Raw genomic sequence first — 24,064 nt, 5'->3', positions numbered from 1 at the left:
GGATATCTCCATTGAATCCCTAGTACGTAATCACAGTGTGTTTGACGGGATTACAAACAGAAACCACGGCGCATCTCATGCCTGTGGATGGGTTCAGAGGTTAAATTAGAAGTTGAGCATATTCTAGGAGTGAAAAAAAAATTGAGCCCTCATAAAACAGAATGAGGTCTGACCCCAGAACTGACCCACCTTTTTGGTACACACACACGGATATGAGTGATGTTAGGAAACAATTGTCTATAAAAATGCACAAAATGGTTTAGAGAAGGGAAGGAAACTGATGAAAGCTGAGAAATAGGTTGGAAGGCCAGAGATTAGGCAACTGTTGAGGATTTGACAAAAGGAATAGAAAGAAGTGGATGTTTTCAACAGGCCCTACAAGGGTAGACAGAATTCAGTAACAGATATGGGTTCGGCTGAGGTTGTATATGTGTCTAGTATGTATATACACACACATATATATGGTATGCACATCTATGCATATGTATACATAGGTATATATGAATTTGAAATCATAACAAACATAAGAGACTGCGATTACAAGGAAAGGGTGAAAACTATTTGCCTCTGAATTATCTTCTGTCTCCCTGAGCCTTTTGTAGACAGCAATAATTAGAAAATAAATTACCTCACACTTGTAAGGGGAGCAGTCCAATAAACGATTTAATAAATGGAATCATGTTTTCAATACTCACCATAATATCATTTGAGTTTTTCTTGAACAACTGTTAATCCAATTATGTATTACAAAGCAAAAGTGATTATCCCTTAATGATTCAACAAAAGAACAGCTTTTGCTTCAGGGGTATAAACACCACCTCTCTGTGATGTTCACTAGAGCCCTACCAGCACCAGGTATGCTCAAATATATTACTGCTTTTCAAAATGGGACATTACTGGGACTTCCCTGGTGGTCCAGTGGTTAAGACTCCACCCTTCCACTGCAGGGGGCACAGGTTCAATCCCTGGTTGGGGAACTAAGATGCCACGTACCACAAGGCATGGCCAAAAAAAAAAAGGGGACATTACTTATGAAAAAAAAAAAAAAAAAGCAGACAGCAGGCACCAGGTGTGATTTTCAAAATGGAATATTTCCTCAAAAAGCATTTTTTTTTAGCCCTAGGTTAATAGTCATATTTTGAGCCTTTTTCCAAATATTTCCAAGCTACCCCAAAAGAACATAGTAATAAAACATTTATAAAGCAAGCAATTATCCATTAAAGGGAAAGAAGTACAATTCTCTCTTTCCGGAATGCCCATCCTTAGGGCCCAGCCTGAGTGTAGCCATCTATGTCGGCCACCCTGTCTTCACAGAGAAAATTAGTATGACAGTAATAGACACCAGTCTTTGGGCTAACATTATTTATTCATTTATGGGTCAACAAATGATAGTTAACACCTACTGAGTGCCAGGCTTTACACTTCACACTTATAATTCAGAGGTCAGTGGAAGACAGTCCAGCATCTCTAGCAGCCTACAACCTAGAAGGGAGAGACCGCAGCAAAGCCACAGCAAAGCCACAACAAAGAATGTTTCAGTGTCTTCATAGAGAAACAGGAGCACAAAGGAGTGACTCATCAGTTTTCCTAGGGGACAGAGACCCTTTCTTGAAGGTGGTCCTTGGGACGAGTTGAAAGATGAACAGTTGTGTATGGTAACTGTATGGAGAGGGCAAAGGGGCATTCAGGAAGCACATTCTGGGCAAAGGGAGCAACTGAGCACACCAGAAGGGAGAAATAGCTTGGTTAATTGAGGAAACTGCAAGCTATGCAGTGTGACTTGACCGGGCTTGAATGCCAAGCCAGTATTTGGTGTGCACCATGAACAGTGATTTTCGGGAACTCGCTTGTGCTGGCACCCAAGAGCCAATTGTTAAATTTTCAGGAACTTTGTGAACTGGTTGACATCGTGTCAATAGCTTGAAATCTGTCATGGTATTTGCACCATAGAAATCATCATACGCTGAAAATCAGTCCCCTTCTCAGCTCCCACTGATCCTGGACAGAGTTGAGAGCTTTGAAATCTTTTTTTGTTTTGTTTCTAATACGAGTGACGTTATGAAAACATTATGGCTAATGTGCAAAAAATGCACAAAATGGTTTAGAGCAGGAGAAGCTGAGAAATCAGTTGGAAAGTCAGAGTTTAGGCACTATTTATTAAATAGTAAATACTTTTTGTACTGAGTTGTGTAAAATGTCCATACCCAGGCCAATACTACTCTATTACTGTATGGTATTAATTACTACAGCTTTATAATGAATCTTGCTATGTAATAGGACCTGTCCTTCTATCTTATTATTCTTGGGCCTTTGCTCTTCCATATAAAATTTACGATCTACTTAACAACTTCCAAGAAAAACCATGAGAAGTTCTGTTTTGAATTTTATTGAACTTATAGAATAATTAGGGGAGAACAGTTATCTTTTAGTTATTCTTCCTATTCATAAATAGGATTATTCTTTTTATTTACTCAGACTGCTTGTCTTTCAATAGTATTTTGTAGTTCCTAAGTACTTGCACCTATTTTGATAGATACCCACCCCCCAACCCACTGCCCCTTTAGGTCCCTTATAGATTGTTGTCATGAAAGAGATTATTTTTATATTTTCTAATTGGTTATTACTGTTGTACAGGAATGCTACTGATTTTGTACATTGATCTTGTAGCCATAACCTTGTTGAACTTTTTTATTAAATGTAGATTTTTTTTTTTTTTTTTGGCTGCACTGCACAGCATGTGGGATCTTCCCTGACCAGGGGTTGAACCCGTGCCCCCTGCAGTGGGAACATGGACTCTTAACCACTGAACCACCAGGGAAGTCCTAAATGTAGATTTTTAAAAATGTAGACAAACACATCATCTGATAATAAAGTTATATAGTTTTTTTTTTTAATAGGTGAGGCACAATTTACTAACAGAACTTGACTTTGTTTGGGTGTAGCAACGTACCCAGCTAAAAACTACATTTCCAGGTTCCCTTTAATATGGGGAAGCCACATGACACTGTTTAGTCAATGAGATGGAAGTGGAAATTGGTATGTGGGGCTTCCAAGCTCCTTAAAGTGGGACAGAGTTGCCCTTTTGTCCTTTTTACTTCCTCATCTTCCTACCTGGAACTCATGTGTAAGGCTGGATATAGAAAAGTCCATCCATCTTGCGGCCAGAAGTTGGCCATGTGAGGCCAAGAAAATCAGACTGTGAACCCATCTTTGAACTATCGAGCCAAAGTTAACCAATGAAATTTGTGTTTCATGGGAACACTAGAACTGATTTTTTTTTTTTTTTAAGACACTGATTGGGTCTCTGTAATTCACAGCTGAAGTAAAATTCTGAAGTGATACAGAAAGCAGGGTGCTGAAAATAACAAAATCTAATATACAGAATTGGCTTAGTGTTTGAGGGAGGGGCTTTGAGGAGTGGCGATATATATCACAGGCTGGGAAGCTGGTGACTTGTTTGGAGATGATAAAATATTTGGTCAAATTGTCAACTTTGGCAATTTGACTTTGGAGAGCAGACCAAATGCTGATTGAGGCTGTAGCATTAGGGGAAACATTAGGAGAAAAACTCAAAATGTTGTCATGGGATGACTCTTTCTTGCTGTGCTCAGCAAAGTCCTAGCAGAGAGAAATGTACTTTTTCTGTTGAAGCTAGTAGCCTGCAGAGAGGAAGGAGAACATCACCTTACTAAGGAACGCGGTTCCTGCCGTTTTTTTTGTTTCACTTTTTGTCGTGATATAGGTCACATATGAACAAGAATCTATAAAATACACACATACAGTTTAAATAATATTTTTAAAATAAACACCCATGCGGTCACCACCCAAGACAATAGAAGACTGTCAGCATCCCAGCAGCTCCATGTGCCATTTCTCCATCACATTCCCTTTTCTCCCCACAGAGGAAGTCATTATTCTAACTTTGGGGACAATAATATACTTGCTTCTCTTAATAATTTGATCTCATATGAATACATCCTTAAAGCAATATACACTGTTTCGAACTATATAAATGGAATCATGCTGATGGCATCCTTCTATGATTTGCTTCTTTTGCTCCACATTATGTCTGTGATATTCATCCACCTTCTGATTAGCTATTTCCTTCATTTTCACCACTGTATAGAATTCTATTGTTTGAATCCACATGAATATACAATGGTAGAATCTAACCATTCTACCAGTGCTGAATATTTGGTTTATTTCCATTTTTTGGCTATTACAGTGTTGCTATGTGCATTCTTGCACATGCTTCCTAAGAAAACATGTTCAATAGTTTTCCCAAGACATTTTATCAGTTATGGCTCTGGCAGGAAAAAAAATTGTATTTTGAGATGACTTTTAAGAAAGGGACCATTTACAAAGGTGTGGGCAGGGTGTGGGGAAACCACAAAAGATAGGGCAGCACCTCAGGGCTAAAAAGGGCAAGGCTCTGTTGCCACCCCTAGGATGAAGGGGTGAGGGCAAGGAAAGGATTATCAGAACCTGGAGAGAGAGCAGAAAATGACATATGAAGAAGTTGTGACCTTTCGTCAAGGGACTTAACCAGCTTGACATGATTCTTCAAAAACGTATATGAGGGAATAAATAAACAACTTCTTCTTCTTTCCTCCCTGAAACCTTCTGCAGTGGCTCCCCGCTGCCATGATGCCTCACTGAACTTAAAGCAGGGTGGAGGGCACAGAGTAAAATCAGGAGGGCAAAAGGAAGATAACCAGCAAAGGCATATATTTAGGAGTGCAGTTGCTGGGGTGTTGAGTGTGCACATCTTCAGAGTTACTAAAGAAGGACAAACCATTTTCCAAAGAGGTTGTTTTCAGAGTAAAAGAGTTCATATTGCTCCATATCATCACCAAAACAGTATCATTGGATCCTTTCATTTTTGTGAATCTGGGAAAGGTATTACAATACCCCTTTGTGGTTTTTTTTTTTTCATTTCCCTATTACTAAAATGGCTGAGGATGTTTTCATGTTTCTTGGCCATTTGGATTTCTTTCTATGTAAAGTGCCATCTAAAGACTTGTCCAAATTTCTATTGGCTGTCTGTCTTTTTCTTAATGATTCATAGGAATCATTTACATATTCTGGATTATATGTATACTGGATACTAGTGTTTTGCCAATTATATGTGTTGCAAATATGTTCTCCCAGGTGGTTCCCTATATTCTGACCCTCTAAATAGGTAAGATTATAGGTGCTTATTCTTTGTGGTTTTGTTGTATTTTCTTTTAATGCCCCCAAACAAAATTATAATAAAAAGAAAATGAGTTGGATTATTAGATAAAACAGAAAAGGGTGTGGAGAAAATTCTGGGCAAAGAAAATAAGAGTGAAAGCAACAGAGGTTGGAAAAGAGTGGAAAAGTAAGGAAACCATTTCTACTGGCTAAAGATTAAACATTTAAAATTTCATTTTAAATTTTTATTAAATATTACTAAATGATAACATTCAATTAAATGAATCATCTAAGTGAAAATAATTTAGTATTCACTCTAATGTTGAAAACACAATAAAAATGAACTTGAAACAAGATAGAATAGAAAAGAAAAAATATGGTGCTATCTACTTTCAATACATTAAATCAGTGCTTCATTGAACTTAATTTTGTAGCGAATTAATGTAAGTAAATCACACGATCAAGAAGCATAGCTCTACAATCAGGTATTCACCATAGCGTATAATAATATTAGGCATGAAACTGGTATGTTAATAAACATTAAGCCTAACTTTAAACCATCTAGTAATTTAAAGTCAAATTACCACTTTGGCCAAAGGTTGTGCGAGATCCTAATTTACACTATTCCTAAAACATTGTCTTTATACATTTAGGTAATGAGCTATAAAATATGAAAAGAAACAAAAATATGAGAACAAAAGATTCAGTTCCTTAAAGCAGTAATAGAAAATGGGTTCCATCTTCATGTTTCAATTAAGTAATTGTTTTTTTGATAAAAACTCCTCTATTGATAGCACAAAAATATTTGGAGCAACTACTTGAGCTAACTACTGTTAAGCTGTCTTCTTCCGTGAATATTACTGAAAACATGATAGAAATATAACTAAGATAAATGAGGTGTTTTAACACACATTAATCTTTTGAATTGCACATTCTTCTCTAGAAGGTCATAATAAAAATGAGGTGAGTGTAAAATTTATCCTTTTTTACAGATTTGTGTAAAGTACAAATATAACTGCCAAGAAATGAAATATTGCTATTTAAAAGTCCTAGATAAGAAAATAATTACCTTGAATCTTAGACTAAATATTTTTTTAAAGTGAACCAAGTGCTTATTCATTAGATAAAGAAATTTTAAATTAAAAAAAATCAAATGAATAATCATATTTTAAACAAAAATTCTTTTAACACAGCAAATAATACTGTGACATTATTTTCCTGAAGGTAACAAAACCACTCATGCTAGTTCTGCTAAGCTAATACTCTTCATAGAACTTAAGATAAGTATTAATTATGAATGTTCATGAGGTATCTGAAGATACTAGGAGCTAAAATATAATTATACAAAGTTATAGAAGATACTAAGATCAAACATAGCAGTCCAGTGCCAACAAAGTGGTTAAGTGCTGAAAAATTCTTATGCTAAAATAGGTTAATCTGAACTTCTGAGAGCCCTTATAAATGTAAGTTTTTATATTCACTATAAAACATAATAAAGAAAGAAATCACTTCCTGATCCCATTCCTAACTTCTCATTTTAAAATTATCTCTAACAGGACTGATTTCCAACTGAAGTATAATGGAAGTGAAATTCTCATTGTTATCAAAAAAATATACAGAAGTAAATTAGTATATATTCCAAATTCATATAAAGGAAATGTCATTTGGGGAGGGCTTATTGCACTTGCCTTTCACTCAATGAATCTGTAAGCCTGGAATGAGGAAGAATACATTCATTGATTATAAAATAACAAGTTTCAATCAAAAATTAATGATAAAATGTTCAACGTTCATTTAAAAAATATATCAAGGGTGTGTCTGGGACTGTTTAGTTTTGTTTTCTTTGATGCCGAGTACTTTGTCATCAGTCCTGGCCTGGAATAAGAAAGAACATGCAATTAAAATGCATGAAGAACTACAAAACAAAAAACAAAAAAATATAAAATAATAAAATGTATGAAGAGATTTAAAAAATTGTTTATGCAAATAATTGATTTTAAAACTTTTACTTAATGATTTCTAAAAGCAAATTTTAACATTTCTTAAAAATCAGACCTCAAAGTATAACAATTTCAGAGCCAGCTTTGTTAAAACTCAAATTAGCCATACCTGTTTGCTTTTGTTCCAATCTTCTGTACTTTGCCTGAGTTATCTTTAGAGGGAAGAAATTCCACAATGAATAACATGAAATAATTAAAAAGCTTTCTAAAACTTTAAAGAGTTAAGGTTGACTGATTAAAGATAATAAAAACCTCCTTAGTACTACATTGTTCGAATTTATATATACCAGAAACTAATTTATAGCATAATTTCTTTGTAATTTACTTGTTTCATTAGTATTACAGCTGATTTTGAAGTTGGGTTAGAGTCGGAACTACCAAAAAACAAGTTAAAGAGGCTTTCTGGCTATATAATTATAGTTAATTTACCACTGTGCCTTGGCAAGTGTTCTCTGAAGGAATTTCTGTTTTGATTAGATCACTCAGCTCCCTAAACCTTTGAGTTCATTCTGTGCTAAATCAAGCCCAAACCAGAGGTTTCCCAAAATTTAAAATCTAATGTCTTCAGCTAATTCTAACCCACCGTAAGGTAACTAACATTTTCCTAAATGGCAGCGTACATGAACTATCCCTTTCAAGGTATGTTTCAGATTTAACAACAATCTCAATTTTAATAAAACATTCCTAGAAAATCAAGTTCTTTAAAATAACTGTAAACTCACCAGTACTTGTGCTTTCTTTGGGTTGGTTAACGGGATTAACCTTATCCTTTCTCAGTTCCTGGATAATGCCTTTATTTAAGCAAATATCTACATGCACATTGAATAGGGTAAGATCTGAAGTCTTTTGTTCTAGGTTACAAACAGGACAAACGAGGACTTGGTCACTGATCACTTCATATAAATAAGGTTGTAGGGGCTCTTTCCTTCTTAATGATGCAACATCTTCATTTTCCAGTGAAACAGCACAACAATTCTGAGGACAGTGTTCCATATTAAATGATTTGCTTGGAAGACTAGAACATTCCTCTTCGCTGTGCTTATTACTTAGAACATCTACACCTTCTGTATTAGATGGATTACCAGTAGTCTCTGCCAACTCTACAGAATCTACTGATGTGATCTCTGTATTCTTCTGATGAGTTTCATAATCCTGCTTCTCACAGAGAGAAACAGAATCATGTACGTTTTCTTTCTCGTTCACTTCTGTAGAGGAAGCATGTGAACGTGAGGACATTTTAGAGTTTCCACTGATGGAAGGTCCATCAAGACATGCATCTACATGTTTATTAAAGGCTTCCAGACTGATGCTTCCTTGCTCCCTGAAGCAAACAGGACAGGTAAATATATGACAGTTATCTGAATTCTCCAATGTTTCTAAATTCTCACTCATCCTCTTCTTTAAAACTTGGAAGGATTGTGATGTCTGTAAACTTTGTTTATCTACAGTTTCACATTTAAATGTGTCCTGGTAGCTCCAATTCCTTTCAGATCGTTTTTTATCAAAGAAACTCTTCTTATGAGCCATTTCTAGAGGTTTTAGAAACTGATCTTTGTCAGTTTTCTTTAGTATACACCTAGTGGCTGACAGGGCTTGGTTTCCAGGCTGTAAGAAGCCAATAATGCTCCTTTGTTGGTGTTTCTTCTCCTCTTCATTGGGAAAACCAGATAGCCGCACCCCTAAATTAAACCAACCATAATTAATCCATTTCAAATTCAATAAAGACATTTTGCATAGTACTATTATAACATATATGAAAAAGGCTGTTTAGCCAAAAATAATAAGCAACACTGTATTTTCTGAATTAAAGGATGCTTTTTCAAAGGTGGTATTATGAGTAGAAATTAACTTTCTTTATAAAGCTGGGTATACTAAATAGTAAGTATCTACTGGAGTTAGCATGATTATATAGGTCTTTCAGTTAATATCTGACACATGATACCATTAAATATCGAGTAACTAATTGGAGTCAATTGCATAGATTCTTTAGCTCCCTTTTTTGCAATAGGCGCTATTTTTTAGAGCAATTTTAGGTTCTCAGCAAAGTTGAGTAGCAAGTACAGAGAGTTCCCATATACTACCTGCCCCACACATGCACTCCTCCTCCACTATCAACATCCTACACCAGAGTGGTACATTTGTTACAATCAATGAATCTATACTGACACGACATTATTACTCAAAGTTCATAGTTTACATTAGGGTTCCCTCTTGATGTTGTACATTCTATGGGTTTTGACAAATGTACAATGACATGTATCCACCATTATAGCATCATACAGAATAGTTTCACTGCCCTAAAAATACTCTGTGCTCTGCCTATTCCTCCCTCCTCCCACCCTTGACAACCACTGATCTTTCTAGTATCTCCATAGTTTTGCCTTTTCCAGAATGTCATACATTAGAATCATACAGGATGTAGCCTTTTCAGATTGGCTTCTTTCAGTTAATAATATATGTTTCCTCCATGTCTTTTCATGGCTTGACAGCTCATTTCTTTTCTTCTCCCCCACCCTCTACTCCAAGAGCTCATTTCTTTTATGTGCTGAATAATATTCTGTTGTCCAGACATACCACAATTTCCATTCACCTACTACTGGAGGACATCTTGGTTGCTTCCAAGTTTTGGCAATTATAAATAAAGCTGCTATTAACATCCACTCTTTAGCTCTTTTAGTTAACATACTTTATTCAAATTGACTTCAGTGTGTGCTATCTTTCATATGTGAAAGTATGGCTAATGACCCATTCTTAGCAGTAAAGTTGGCATTTGGAGTGCTTATCCCTAAACATTCTCTCACTCGTTCACTTTGGAAACATGGTTTGTTTGTCTTTTTTTACCACGTGATGGCTAGAAATGTGGTTTTATAGTGCCACAATCCCTTATCTGTAATTCTGAAATCCAAAAAGCTCTGAAAATTGTAAGCAACAAATGGTAATTGATGACAAGATTGGTGTGAGACTATTTAGAGTCTTTACAACTCAGTGTGAATATTTTTTTGTTTTGCTACAGAAATAATAATGTGTTTGATCATGAAGTGCTGCTTCAGATCCCAAAGGAGTATTATATAATATACTCAACATGCACTGAATTTGTTTTCTAAAATCTGAAAAGTTTAAAATTTTGAAAGATACCTAACCCCAAGGATTTCTGTAAGTAGTAAGGAAAAGAACGACTTTAATTGGTTCTTACTGGAATTAAACTAATGATCATGGCTTCACATGCATCAGGTTCTAAGAATCAAGAAAAATAGCAGTGGCATAAGTACAACTTCCTAGACAGGTTTAAGAAATGAAATGGAGGTGAGAATATTTCCCAAGTTGATTCTTTGGAAAAGTCTGGCAGATTTAAGGAAAAACAAGTAAAGAAAAGTCATACCCATAAGTCTTAATCTCAAGGGATGTGGAAAATCAGCATCAATTTCTGTTCTCAGCAATTCTTTAGCAATAGCAAATATTTCTTCTGCAGTAGAAACAACAGATGAAACTGTAGATGCACGAGTTTTTACTTCAAAATTCACATTCTTTAGCTTAATGGTAACAGTTCTACCCTGTAACAAACAGAATACATTATTATATATGGCTCCTTAACTTCCAGAAAAAAGTTATCTTACAGGTTAGAAAAATTCAGAAAGGTCTCTTGTGTACACAGAGTACGGAAGTATAATCAATTATTTACAAAACATGGTAACGTGGAGCTTTTGTAGGAGGAGGAGTTGTTGCCCTACCCTCTGTGCCTAAATGAAACACTAATGAAAGACAGCAAAAACAAACACAATTTTGGCTTATGTTATAAAATAATGACTCAATCTTTAATGGTCTAGGGGCTGATCATAGAGTTTTCGTATCCACACTCCCTTCCCTATGTTTGTCAACTGCATCATATAATAGTTTCTATACAAGAGAAATTTCTAGGAAGGAAGAACTCCAATGACACACTAGTTGACAGGTCTTACAACGGCAAAACACTAAACTTACAATTTTAATTCTTTGGGGTTGAGATCATTCAATGTTAAAGATCAACATTCATTAAATAAAGACCCTAAAACAGTGCCTGACATATATTAAACGGCAATAAATATTAACTATTACAATTACAAAAAAAAACCATGGTAATGAAAATTGTCATAAAGAATAACTGAAATCCATAAGTAATCTAAAAATCCCATTTTAGTCAGTAATTATTACTTCCCTCTCCAACTGACTTTTTATAAAAGATTTTTATATAAAGGGCAATGTTAACTGATTACTTTTCTTTTTACTGAATCTTTTTTTGAGGTTAATTCAGTACCTAAAAAGATAGGAAAAAAAATCTTTCTGAAGGGACCTCATTGAAAAGATCTTCTGGACAGCTCACACTTATTGTGTGCCTACTATATGCCAGATATTATGTTAAATTTATGTGTTAGAACTCCTTTACAGTTATTACTTAATGGATACAGAGTTTCATTTTGGGATAATGAAAAAGTTCTGGAGACCAAAAGTGTTGATGGTTGTACAATCTGAATGTACTTAATGCCACTAAAATGTATACTTAGAAAGTTAAAACAGTAAATTTTGTAATGTATATTTTGCTACCTCCTGGAGGTTGTGAGAGTAGGTTAGGCTTATTAACTCACTTCCAAAGAACAGAGTATGGAAAGGGAAAAACAGTAATTTCACAGTGGAGAAGCCTAGCAAACACTACTTTAACCAAGTGAGGATGGTTATTCTCACCTGTGACATCATGTGGCTATCATATACCCTAATGGGATGTGATGAGAAGGATACTTCATTTCTGTGGTATTCTTTCTAAAAACCTATAACCCTGGTCTAATCATAAGAAAATCATCAGACAAACCCAGATTGGAAGACATTCTGCAGTATACCTGGCTAGTATCCCTCAAGACTGTCAAGGTCATGAAAAACAAGGAAATACGGAGAAACTGTCACAGACTAGAGGAAACTGGGAAGACATGACAACTAAATGCAATGTGGTTTCCTGGACTGAACCCTGGAACAAAGAGAGGACATGAATGGAAAAAAACAGGTAAAACAAAAATACTGTCTGGATTTAGTTAACAGAAATGTGTTAGTGTCAGTTTCTTAGTTTTGCAAATGTACTATGATAATATAAGATGTTAATAATGAGGGAAACTGGGTATACTGGAAATCTCTATACTATCCTTGTAACTAGTCTATAAATCTGAAATGATTCTAAAATTAAAAGTTTATTTAAAAAATTTTTAAAAAAGAACTCTCTATATATTTAAGGTATAACAGAGAAGGATTATAAGAAAATATTCATCAGATATCCCTTTCTTTGTAATAACTTTTTATTGCTTTTGTATTATACTTTGTAATAACTCTACCTCTGTTTTGAGAATGTTGGAAAAATACTAAACATGGATTGTTGTGAGTGAAGATTATAAAATACAAAGTTCAAAGCCTTCCAGGTTTTGTTCTCAATGTGTTAAGCAACCTGGATTAAGGCCTTGAAACAAAATGCCTATTCCAGAAGGTCACTGTCTACCTGACAATGACATTAAAGAATAATTGGAAAGGCATTTATAACAAGCACAGTTCTAGGGAAATCCTTCCCTATCCCTTATTCTTTACTGCCAATATAACTCTGATTTTGAACTTATTCAAATGTACTCCCAAGGTAATATAAACTTCTCTGGAATTATATTGGAATCACTCCAGTCTCGTAAGTTGCTTCTCATAAAATGACCTCATCATAGGCCTCAGATAAGGGTCAGAATTCAATTTGTCTCTACTGAAGACAAGAACTCTCTTTTCTGACACATCCCAATTTGTATTTCAATGCAAAATCTAACTCTTGGTTTAAGGTAGCTTTTTACTATTAAAAATTTAGAAAACTAAGAACACTGCATAAAAAAAGTACCTTAAGTCCTTCTTTCTGCAGATCTTGAGCAAGTTCACTGCAAAGTTCTTGGCACAAGCTGTACTGTTCTTCTGCTTTACTTATCTCACTGAATGTCCTAGAAAGGCAAGAATGATTTTGGTGCACAAAGTAAACTACAATTCAGTATACTTTAGAAATGATATAGTACATGTAAATGGCCTAGCATTAAGTTATATTTTCTACAGTACAGAATAAAGTTTTCAGATGAACTAAGATATGATTAAGTAAAAACATCCAAGATCTTCTTAAATAATGGAAGATTGTTTATAGCTAAACTGATTAGCAAAGGTGCATTTGCTCTCTACAATATTTTTTAAAAGATGATTAAAGTCACCAACATATAAGGATAAGGCCCTCAAAACTTACAAAACATTAGGATACACATGTATACAGACTCTGCTACAGAGGATTATCTTAAGAAAGTACAAATGAGAACAACATTCCAATTACTGCATGTGTATTTTCTGTAAGCGAATTATCTTCAAGTAGATTTAAGGGGTTGGTTCGTGGCACCTACATAAAGTCATCTAATAGGCAACTGGAAATGGAGGGCTGGTAAGATTAAATGTAGAACTTGTGACTTCATCTGCACAAGGGTATTGGAAGGTCATATTAACATAAAGACACTAAAGAGAGAGTGGGGTAACCAGTAAAAAAGCCTGAGCAAACCCTGAATAGTCATTCAGTGAAAAGTCCCCCTTCTAACTATTCCCAGCTACCCAGTTCTCTTCCCTAGTGGCAACCAATATTGCCAGCTTCCTATTCATTATTTATTCCTCTAGAATACTGTATGCATATAAAAGCAAACAAGCAAACATTTCCCCTATATAAACAGTAGAATATTAGATACATTATTTACCACTTTGCTTTTCTCATTCATCCTGGTGAGAGTTCCCTATAAGTAAATAATTTCATTTTTATATGGCAGCATAAATTCTAATTTAAAGATGTAAGATCATTTAACCAATCCTCTATTTGTAGAAACTTATTTCCAATATTTTGCTATCACAAAAAAAATTGCAGTGCATAACCAGGTATACATGTAAAATGACATGTGATTACACCAGTGGAATGAATGCCTAGAAAAAGAACTGTGGGACCAAAGTACATGTGTATCTGTGATCTTGATAGATACTGCCAAATTGCTTGCCCCCTGCGGTAGGCAAAATAATGGTCCCCGAAGATGTTCAAATCCTAATCTCTCAGAATCTAGTACTTTACATGGTAAAATGAACTTTACAGATGTGGTTAAATTAAGATGGGGCGATTATCCTGAATTATCCAGGTAGGTCCAATGTAATCTCAGGGGTCCTTGTAAGAAGGAGGCAGGAGGGTAAGAGTCAAAGAAAGACAAAATGTGAGAGGTGAAGCTAGAGAATGGGGCCATGAGCCAAAGAATGCAAGAAGCCTCTAGAAGCTTTTAGTAAGGAAATGGATTCTCCTCTGGGGCCTCTGGAAGGAATGCAACCCTGCTGACACCTTAATTTTAGGACTTCTGACCTTCAGAACTGTAAGAGAATAAATTTGTGGTAATTAGTTATACCACCAACAAGAAACTAGTACACCCTCCTTTAGAGTTTAATAGCTTTTTCACTCCCATAGTCTTGTCAATAGAGTGTGCATCTTTGCCAACTTGATTAGTGAAAAATGCTATCTCAGAGAATTTTCAATCTGAATTTCTTAAATTATACAGAGACTGAGATTATTTTCACATGTTTATAAAGCCATTTGTACCGTCTTTTCTGTTAACTAATTAGATCTTTGTTCACTTTTTTCTATTGGTTTGGTGGCCCTTTCTTAAGAAATATTAATGTTAGTTAATATTAATATTCTTGTACAGCAAGCAATGTTCTCAATAACAAAAGACAAAATAGAAGAAAAAATCATTAAATAGGACGATACTATCTCACTTTTGGATGCTTTTCCCCCCTCTTTTCCTTTGACTGCTTTTATGTAAATCACAGCCTAAAACAGCAATTTTTATCAAAGTCATTTACTGACTGTGTTGCCTTGTAAAAGTCATTCATCTTTTCTAGGGAACCCCCTTGCACTGTTGGTGGGAATGTAAATTGATACAGCCACTATGGAAAACCGTATGGAGGTTCCTTAAAAAACTAAAAATAGAATTACCATATGACCCAGCTATCCCACTACTGGGCATATACCCAGAGAAAACCATAATTCAAAAAGACACATGCACCCCAATGTTCACTGCAGCACTATTTACAATAGCCAGGTCATGGAAGCAACCTAAATGCCCATCGACAAACGAATGGATAAAGAAGATGTGGTACATATATACAATGGAATATTACTCAGCCATAAAAAGGAATAAAATTGGGTCATTTGTAGAGATGTGGATGGACCTAGAGACTGTCATACAGAGTGAAGTAAGTCAGAAAGAGAAAAACAAATATCGTATATAAACACATATATGTGGAATCTAGAAAAATGGTACAGATGAACTGGTTTGCAAGGCAGAAATAGAGAACAAACATGGACACCAAGGGGGAAAAGGGGGGGTGGTGGAGGTGGTGGGATGAATTGGGAGATTGGGATTGACATATATACACTAATATGTATCAAATAGATAACTAATAAGAACCTGTTGTATAAAAAATAAATAAATAAAATTCAAAAAAAAAAGTCATTCAGCTTTTCTGATCATGAATAATATATGTGCAAAATGAACACAACCTTATACTAGGTCCGTGGTTCTTAAATGTCTTAGTGGAACTTTGGTTCTTTGAGGAGATAAGCGAGGGGCTTTTCAAACAATGACATATTTCCCAAAATAATAAGGTTTCATCAAGATTTCATTTGACTTCAAACAAGATTGTAAACCACTGAACTAGATCACCCCTAAGCTCTCGTTCATCAGTATCTTACTATTTGATGCCTGTGGTTATTCACCAATATTTGAAGAACTTCAGGAAGAATTTCCATCATCATTTCTTAAATTTCCCAAATAACTATTCAGTATAATTTTTCTTATAAATAAGCCTAGAAATTAAGATTTAGAATCCTAAAATGCTTGGTTTTCACTGAATAGGAACAAAACCAACATTTAAAAAAATAACTGCAGTTAAATTTTTTCCCATTGAGAACATAGCAAGCAAAGATAATAAAGCATTGCACTGCAATATTTACTGTAGGAGTGTCAACTGCTGAAAATTGTTATTTGGTTTGCAAATAGATTTTTAAATTTCAGTGATATTTTACTAAAAATTAAAAATTAGTTTAAAATAATACAAATTATGAATAATTAGTAACAAAACATTACCTCTCAACACTCATGCTTTTCCTCTCTCCATCCCTTGAAATTAAAAAAAAAAAGTTTTTATTTGCTTTCTCAAAGAAGATTGACTTTCTTTTAGTCAACCAAGATGATTTTACATCAGTTACCCTTTAGAGATCTCAATGTTTTAGATTAAAAGTTATACATCATGAAACACAGTGAGTTTTTTAATCTAAAAATAAAACTATCACCAAAGAATGTAGAAAGATATGCTAATATAATTACATGTGTGATGGATCAAGTCTATATCTATCAAAGAGAACAAATTTGAAAACAGGATGATATTATAAATTGTTTCTATTAAAAGCCTGAATATAAAAAATCACAACTTACAAAAACCAACAGAAGGTAGTAGCATAATGGCTTGCAGTTATAAGATATAATTAAATTTTAAATAATTTAATATCCATTATCTAGTTTTTGGCCTAGTACATTAATAATAGCCTATTTATTATTCACTTACACCACTCTATAGAAGCTCAGTCAAAATTTGCCATACAGCAATAGGATGATGATTGGAAATCTGAACCACCTAGTTTGGTTGGATTCTAGCTGCTCTGGTAGGAGTAGTTAAAACCAGAAAGCTGAAATGACATGTAGATTATTCATTTTCCTAATATTTCACAAACCAATTATGAATCAAGCACTGTTCTAGGCCTTGGAGATAACAGTAATGAACAAAACAGACCAAGTGCCTCCCTTTAAGAAACTTATATCTTAGGGACTTCCCTGGTGGCACAGTGGTTAAGACTCCGTGCTCCCAATGCAGCGGGCCTGGGTTCGATCGCTGGTCAGGGAACTAGATCCCACATGCGTGCCACAACTAAGAGTTCGCATGTGACACCTAAGGAGCCTGCACGCCACAACAAAGGAGCCCGCCTGCCACAACTAAGACTCAGTGCAACCAAATAAATAAATTCAATAAATGTTAAAAAAAATAGTTATAAAGAAACTTATATCTTAGTGGAGGGAGACAAATAAACAAACACAGCAGTAAATATGGAACAGGTTAGAAGGGGAGAAGTACTACAGATTAAAAAATAAAGCAAATTAGGGAAACAGAGAATGTGGATAGAAGGGAAGGTAAGTTTGCTATTTTATATTGTTAAAAATTACCTATGAATTTCACTTAAAAGCATTACCTCCATCTCTACCACAGGTTAATATGGGCTATGTTATATTAAAAACTATATTGTTTTCAAGCACTATGGAAATAAAGAGGATAATTTTTGGATTAAAGAAGAAAGTTTTATTTATCATCGCCTTCATATACTGGATTATTTATAGTATTGTGATGTCTTTCTCTTATCTTTCATTATATCCACTCAAGATCAAAGTCAGCTACCTGGACTTGAAAGAATGAGGAGCACGGAGAGATGAGAAAAATAATAGCACATGCCTTGCAATCTCTGTAAGGTTTAGCAGGTCTAATTGGTTAATCAAACTTATTTTATATGCCTCCTCAGTAATCTTCTTGTTTTCCTTTAGTTTAACTATATGAATATAAAAGAGTTTTTCTGAGGGCAGGCTAACAAGATGATAATAAAATGGTAAAAATAGTGCCCAGTGTTAATTTTCATTCTTGTTTTTAGTGCCTTCCTTTCACCCACCCTGAACAGTGTACCTTTCTAGCTCTGGGATCCTTCTTTTTAAGACCTGGATGAAAGAGTGGCAGGAAGGAAACACAGGGCCTCTCCTCTAGCCGTTTCCTCTTCTCTTAGGTCTTTGCATGGCTGGCCCCTTCAGGTCTCTGCCTCTGGAGAACCGCTGCCAACCCTATCTCTTACCCCCCAAGTCAACGTCTACGCCCCCACTCTGCCTTACTTTCTCCATTTGTTTATTTGGTTACTTTTTATTTCCCACACTACTCTGCAAACTCCATGAAGGCAGGACTTTGTCTTGTTTACTGTTATTATCCCCAGTGCCTAGAACAGTGCCTAACACAAAGTACTCAGTACTGAATGAATGAATGAATCATTTACAAATCTGGAAAAGAGAAGAAATACAGGTAGTTCATGAAGGCTTTCAAAGAATCGTTAAGTCTACTTGCTTAAAGGGTGAGTTCTGGAGTATGAGCCATCTTTCTTACCTCCACAATCTGATCACCAGTATTCTTACGTTCTGAACAAAGAACAAGGCAGGTACAGAAAAGAAAGCACCCATCATTCCTCTTATCCCTCTATCCAACTGCTGTAGCCAACAACCTAGGAGTGATTTTTTACTCCTCTTTTCCTTTTCTCTCACATCCAATCTTTTGACTCTAATTCAAAAATTATATTCTGAATTGAGCTAGCCTAAAAGAAATTTAAAACATGTTATCCTTGTAGTCTCTATCTCAATGGTGAAAACTGTTATTTCAGCAAATGATAAAGAAAAAGCAGAATAATTATAAATACAGATACCTTGCCAGGTGTGTTGAACCTAGACCCAAGGAAATATGAAGGAAATAATGCCAAGATGTTTCAGAGAAAAGGAGAGAAAGTAATGCCCTCTGTTGGTAGAGTTCTGTACAAGTAATAATTCCAAGGGCCTTTAACATTTTCTCTGTAACTTTTCCTATTCCAGAAACCTAGAAAAGAATCAATTTATCATTAATACATTTTAAAATTAAGATAAGAAGTGATATTATAATCTCATCATACATTTTATAACTAATAAAATGTATAAATAATGTGCCTAGTTTCAAAAGTCACACAATAGAACGGCTTTAGTTACTTTTTGGCTATATTTCCTAAACTAGTGTTCCATGAAAATTAAAAATTTTAAATTCCACGAAATTTTTAAAAAGCATTTAAAAAAGAGTTCTGTGGTCATATAAACTTGGGGAATGGTAGGATAAACAACTTTTTATTCCCTTTTAATTTTTTAAAATTGAAGTATAGTTGACGTACATTATATTAGTTTCAGGTGTACAACACAGTGATTCAACATTTATATACGTTATGAATCAATCACCACAATAAGTCTAGTAATCATCTGTCACCATACAAAGTTATTATAATATTACTGACTATAGTCTCTATACTGTACATTACATCCCATGACATATTTTTTTATTACTCCAAGTTTGTACCTCTTAATCCTCTTTACCTATTTTGCCCAACTCCCCACCCACTTCCCCTCTGGAAACCACCAGTTTGTTCTCTGTAACTATGAGTCTGTTTCTAGGATAAACAAACTTTAAATCAACTTTTGTATTGTAAGAATTATGAACCTTCAATAAACTAATATCTCTTGTGACCCACCAAGGGTGGTACATTCCAAAGTTCTTTGACCCCAGACCGTTTTTTAACATAACACCCATTCATACCTTAAAAAATACATTGGAAAACACCGCTTTATAGCTACATTTTATATATACTAAGCTATTCAGGAGTCATTATACATTATATATTTTGATATAGCCTTTCTTCTGAGCGTTGAAAATGTTTATTTAGATTCACTAATATACATTATGCTGAGTCAGGAAAGCAAGCCCTAGAACATCAAATAGTGTATAGTGCAATTATTATTTTTTAAAAAGCATATATATGCAGAACAATCTAGAAACTGTAAAAAAATAATAAAATATACCCTTTCTATAATTCCTGAGGGATCATTTTACCATTTTAAAGATGGTAAAGTATTTGGGTTTTTTTTTTCTGGTCAAAAACAATTAAAATTCTAAATCTTTTCAACAAACTTTTCAACAGATAAGCTTCCTAAACCTCACTTTTAGGATTTCACAGAAAGATTTCTTCAAGTCCAAATTAAATCATCCGTTATCATTCTTGCTTGTTAGCTATCATTTTTAAAAGTTTCTGAAAGAATGATTACTATCATCCTAAATAGTATTTCTTCAGAACACCAAGTATATACATAGATGACAAATTTTGCATAAAAGTTCACCTTTCTAATGGGTAAGTCCTTGATGAAGTCCATCACAGCTTGTCTATTAGGAAGAATTTGGTATTGTCCATTTGGTTTATTCTTATCACTGCATACTTTCGCTAACATTGTATTTGGTGCAATGCCTTAAAAGAAGAACACTCTGATGACTCAAAGAACATGATATGTATGATTTTAAAATATGTGATAACAACACAGAAAAAAAATTAAATGCAAAAATCTGAAATGATGTGGAATGCTACTTTAAAAATAACATTTGATTACTATCTATCTCCTCAGGGCTTGCTATGGTTTTAGGAAAAGGAATTGTATTAGTTATTGTGACAGCAGAAATGAGGAATATTTAAATCTCCATGGTATTTTAAAGTCTAAGAGTAATTTCTGAGTTTAAGTGATATTATTAGTTTACTTACTATATTTAGTAGGAATACAGGGCTGTCTTACAGAAAAGATCGAGCATATAATTTAGGATGGATGTTTACTCTTTGAAAAGGTCTTCTGTATAGATCATCCACATAAAGAAAAAAAAAATCAAAGATTCTGTTTCCAGTATATTTAAAACAATAATGAAATGCGTGTATCCTTTTTAATGCTACTCACAAAGCAAATTACCCCTTTTCAGAGAGGTGTTTTATAATTTCTAGGTGTCTTAATGATTAAGATAACTTGAAATAGGTATATTCAACTATGATCATCAAATAGTTCAATTTTTATACACATCTTTCTAAAATTTATTACTTAGTCTCATGCTTTGGCATAGGAAGAAAAGACTAACCCAATCATAATATGGCTTTCTTAAGATAATCTAGGGTCCTCATGAATATCAGTTTCTATGCTAAGACACAGTGATACCCTCATGAGTTATTGGTATATGTAAAGCTCTTTTTCCCTTCACCAGATGATCCTAGATTGCTATGTTGCTAGTTCGTGTTTTTTCCTGTCTCATCCATATTTTGTGTGGTCATCTGTGGTCTCTCTTGCACTGTAAGTCTTCAAAGGGAAAACAAAGTATTATGTCCAAAACCAATTAAAATATATTTTGTGTTTCAAAAAAGATAGCTACATGAGCTTTATGATAAGTTTTTGCTTTGGACACATGGGCTTTTGTGCTTAATTCCAATTTACCTATAGGTTCACGGTATTCTGAATAGGTGAATTGTCAGAAGTTAATAAAAAAACAGCTAAGTAAAATGTTACTCTATACTTTACAGTGAGAAACTACTAATATTACACTATGTTAGCTAGTCTGAAAATTATAACTATTGGAACCATCAATATCCTTTTAAGTACCTGCACTGGCTGTCAGTGTAGTTTTTTGCTCGATTCTGAAACGAATTTCCTTTACCACTTCCTCAGCTGATGTTCCAAAAACAATTGAGTTTTGGAGTATTTGAAGATTATTCAGTTCTTCAAAGTTCACTTGGAAAGGATTTCCTGGGGACTGCAAATCAGGAGGACTATCTTCAAAAAGTAGAGGAGAGATGGATCGTGCCTGCTCACGCAGTTTATTAACTTCCTTTCCTGGTTTATCTAAATTATAAACAGGAACAGTAATTCATCTTCATTTTAAAAATTACATACTTCACAAATTAGGTTTCCCTACAGTCTTTCTAAAGACAAAACAAATCTAGTTTAGTTTTCTTTCTAAGAACCAAGATCAGAAATGTCAGCATTTATATTTTTAACTGTTTACCAAAGAAAACACTGATTCTAAGTTTTTCTTAAAAGGAATATTATCCATTTCCATTGTATACATTTTAAAACGAAATATCTTATGTAAATCTCACTAATTTTTGTACTGAAATTAATTGAAACCCAGAATTGGAATTAGATTCACAGTACTTTTTTCTCAAAAAGATGAAAGGTTTTTTTCCTTTACTCATCTCTAGAGGAAAAAAAGAACCTTCTTAAATTAGAATTTAGGAATAAGGAAAAAGGCGTTAAGCAACATAGAGCAATTATGCCTGAAAGATAAATTTTGCTTTTGGAGGGGGAAAAAAGCCTAAAAATTTTTTTCATTCATGGAAGAACTTTTCAAATGTTAAATAATCTGAATTTTCTTCTTTCAAATGCTGATTTTAATTTTGACTTGTTTGTTTATAAAGTATCACTTTTACTAAGAGCACATTTGAAATAAATAGAAATTACTTCTGGAAGTTATATTTCTTTAAATATATAAATTCTTAAGGTCTAATCAGATTAACCATGGTCCAAGTTTAAGAACGAGAAGCATTTGTTATTATCAAAAGGCAGTAAACTAATATTAATATTAAAAAGTACAGTAAAAAAACTAATCTGGTTATTATCTCATTTTAGTTGCATTTTTCATGAATGAACTGTGAAATACACTTAAATCTATACAGATACTAAAAATGTCCTTATGAACAAATCTATTGAAGACTTTACTTCCCAGGCTTAATGGAAGAGAAATCAGTTGAAGTGTAAAATTTATAAAAACTAAGATTAACAACAGAGCTTTCTCATCCATTTCATAATTTTATTACATATAAATGTTTTCCAAATTAAGGTAAATACAGATGCAAAAATTAAATTTCTAGTTTCAAGGCACGTATACTTAAAAAATGAAGTTGGCCTTTTTGAAAGATTTTATAAAGATAATATAAATAAAATGACAGACACCTAATTAGTTTCAAATTTTTAAATATGTAATATGAATTAAGTTACAAACAGATATTTTCCAAATCTGAATTCCCAGGCCATATACAAAACAAGCCTTATTTTCAAACTTACACTAGCTGTTATTTATGTACTTTAGTTCCTTTCATTTTCCATTATCTGGTTTTAAAATGCAGAGCAATTCAGGGGGATTAAGACTAAGGCACAGCTGAAATGGTATTTACCTGGACCCTCTTTTTCCCAACTAGATGTGTGAAAGTCAAGGTAAAGAGCTACGGAAAACCTGCAGGCCACGTAAGGCACGTTCACGACCTCCTTCTGCAGTTCCTTATGCCATGTTTTGTACCTCATGCTTCTATCACACTACCCTCAGGTGAGTCACTGATAGTACGACACTACAGTAGAAAGCAAAGCATGCTGTTTTCAGGTTCATTGTTTAGAGCCGCTGCTGAATGGTGTAGTTATCGTTTCAATCTGTCTACTTCTCTGTGAGGCCTGGCTATGCAACCAACTGCTGAAGTGGTTTTTTATTTGCTTTCTGAAAGAAATATCTTTATAAGCCTCATAACTGAGGTGATCAGCATATAAAAGTAAGGTTTCTTATAATTTGAAACAGTAGGATTAAGATCCCATCTGGATGGCAAGTGCTAAAAAGTATACAGCACAGTATTTTAGTTTTTTACATTGCCTGGCACCATCTAGATTTATGAGAGAATAAACATAAAATAATAATAATTATTATTTTATTTCTTTACAGACTGCACCTTTTAGAAAAGGGGCAAACAGCAGAAAAATCCCTTGGACTTTAGAGGAAGATATATCAACCACCTGCCATGACTCCAACTCACTGCTGACAGCTTCTCTGGGCATAATGTGAAATCAGACATGCCTGAAAGTCCAGCCCACAGGCACTTATATATGAAAAAAAAAAGTTAAACTATTTAAACTGCTTAAGAATATGAAATACATGAAGAGGAAAGTACATAAATAAATATGTTAAAAGCAACAGATATTAAAAATTCACATCCTCATAATGAGTGTGGACATATAGTAAATGAAAAGAACATTAGTAGAGAATGAAAATATTTACCTTAGTCCCAATATAATTTTTTTATAACATATTGTGAAAGTAATTATTATAGGAGACCCTCAGGGGAT

General features: G+C 34.1%; 1 protein-coding gene across 1 annotated transcript in view; it reads right to left on the bottom strand.

Moving 5' to 3' along the window:
* Positions 1 to 5,424: 5,424 nt before the first annotated feature.
* Positions 5,425 to 24,064, bottom strand: part of POLK (DNA polymerase kappa) — a 78,182-nt gene continuing 59,542 nt past the window's right edge. Inside the window, exons 7-15 of the mRNA XM_007175904.3 lie at positions 21,560 to 21,799; positions 20,270 to 20,394; positions 18,784 to 18,950; positions 16,367 to 16,399; positions 13,063 to 13,159; positions 10,555 to 10,726; positions 7,898 to 8,854; positions 7,285 to 7,327; positions 5,425 to 7,050 (exon numbers count right to left, since the gene is read on the bottom strand). Of these exons, the coding sequence (XP_007175966.1) occupies positions 6,966 to 7,050; positions 7,285 to 7,327; positions 7,898 to 8,854; positions 10,555 to 10,726; positions 13,063 to 13,159; positions 16,367 to 16,399; positions 18,784 to 18,950; positions 20,270 to 20,394; positions 21,560 to 21,799 (1,919 nt within the window). The 3' untranslated portion in view covers positions 5,425 to 6,965. The remainder of the gene's footprint in view (positions 7,051 to 7,284; positions 7,328 to 7,897; positions 8,855 to 10,554; positions 10,727 to 13,062; positions 13,160 to 16,366; positions 16,400 to 18,783; positions 18,951 to 20,269; positions 20,395 to 21,559; positions 21,800 to 24,064) is intronic.

This window comes from Balaenoptera acutorostrata, chromosome 2 (assembly GCF_949987535.1).
Source record: "Balaenoptera acutorostrata chromosome 2, mBalAcu1.1, whole genome shotgun sequence".
Classification (NCBI taxonomy): domain Eukaryota; kingdom Metazoa; phylum Chordata; class Mammalia; order Artiodactyla; family Balaenopteridae; genus Balaenoptera; species Balaenoptera acutorostrata.
The sequence above is the reverse complement of the archived record's forward strand: the minus strand, read 5'-3'. Positions and strand labels throughout refer to the sequence as shown.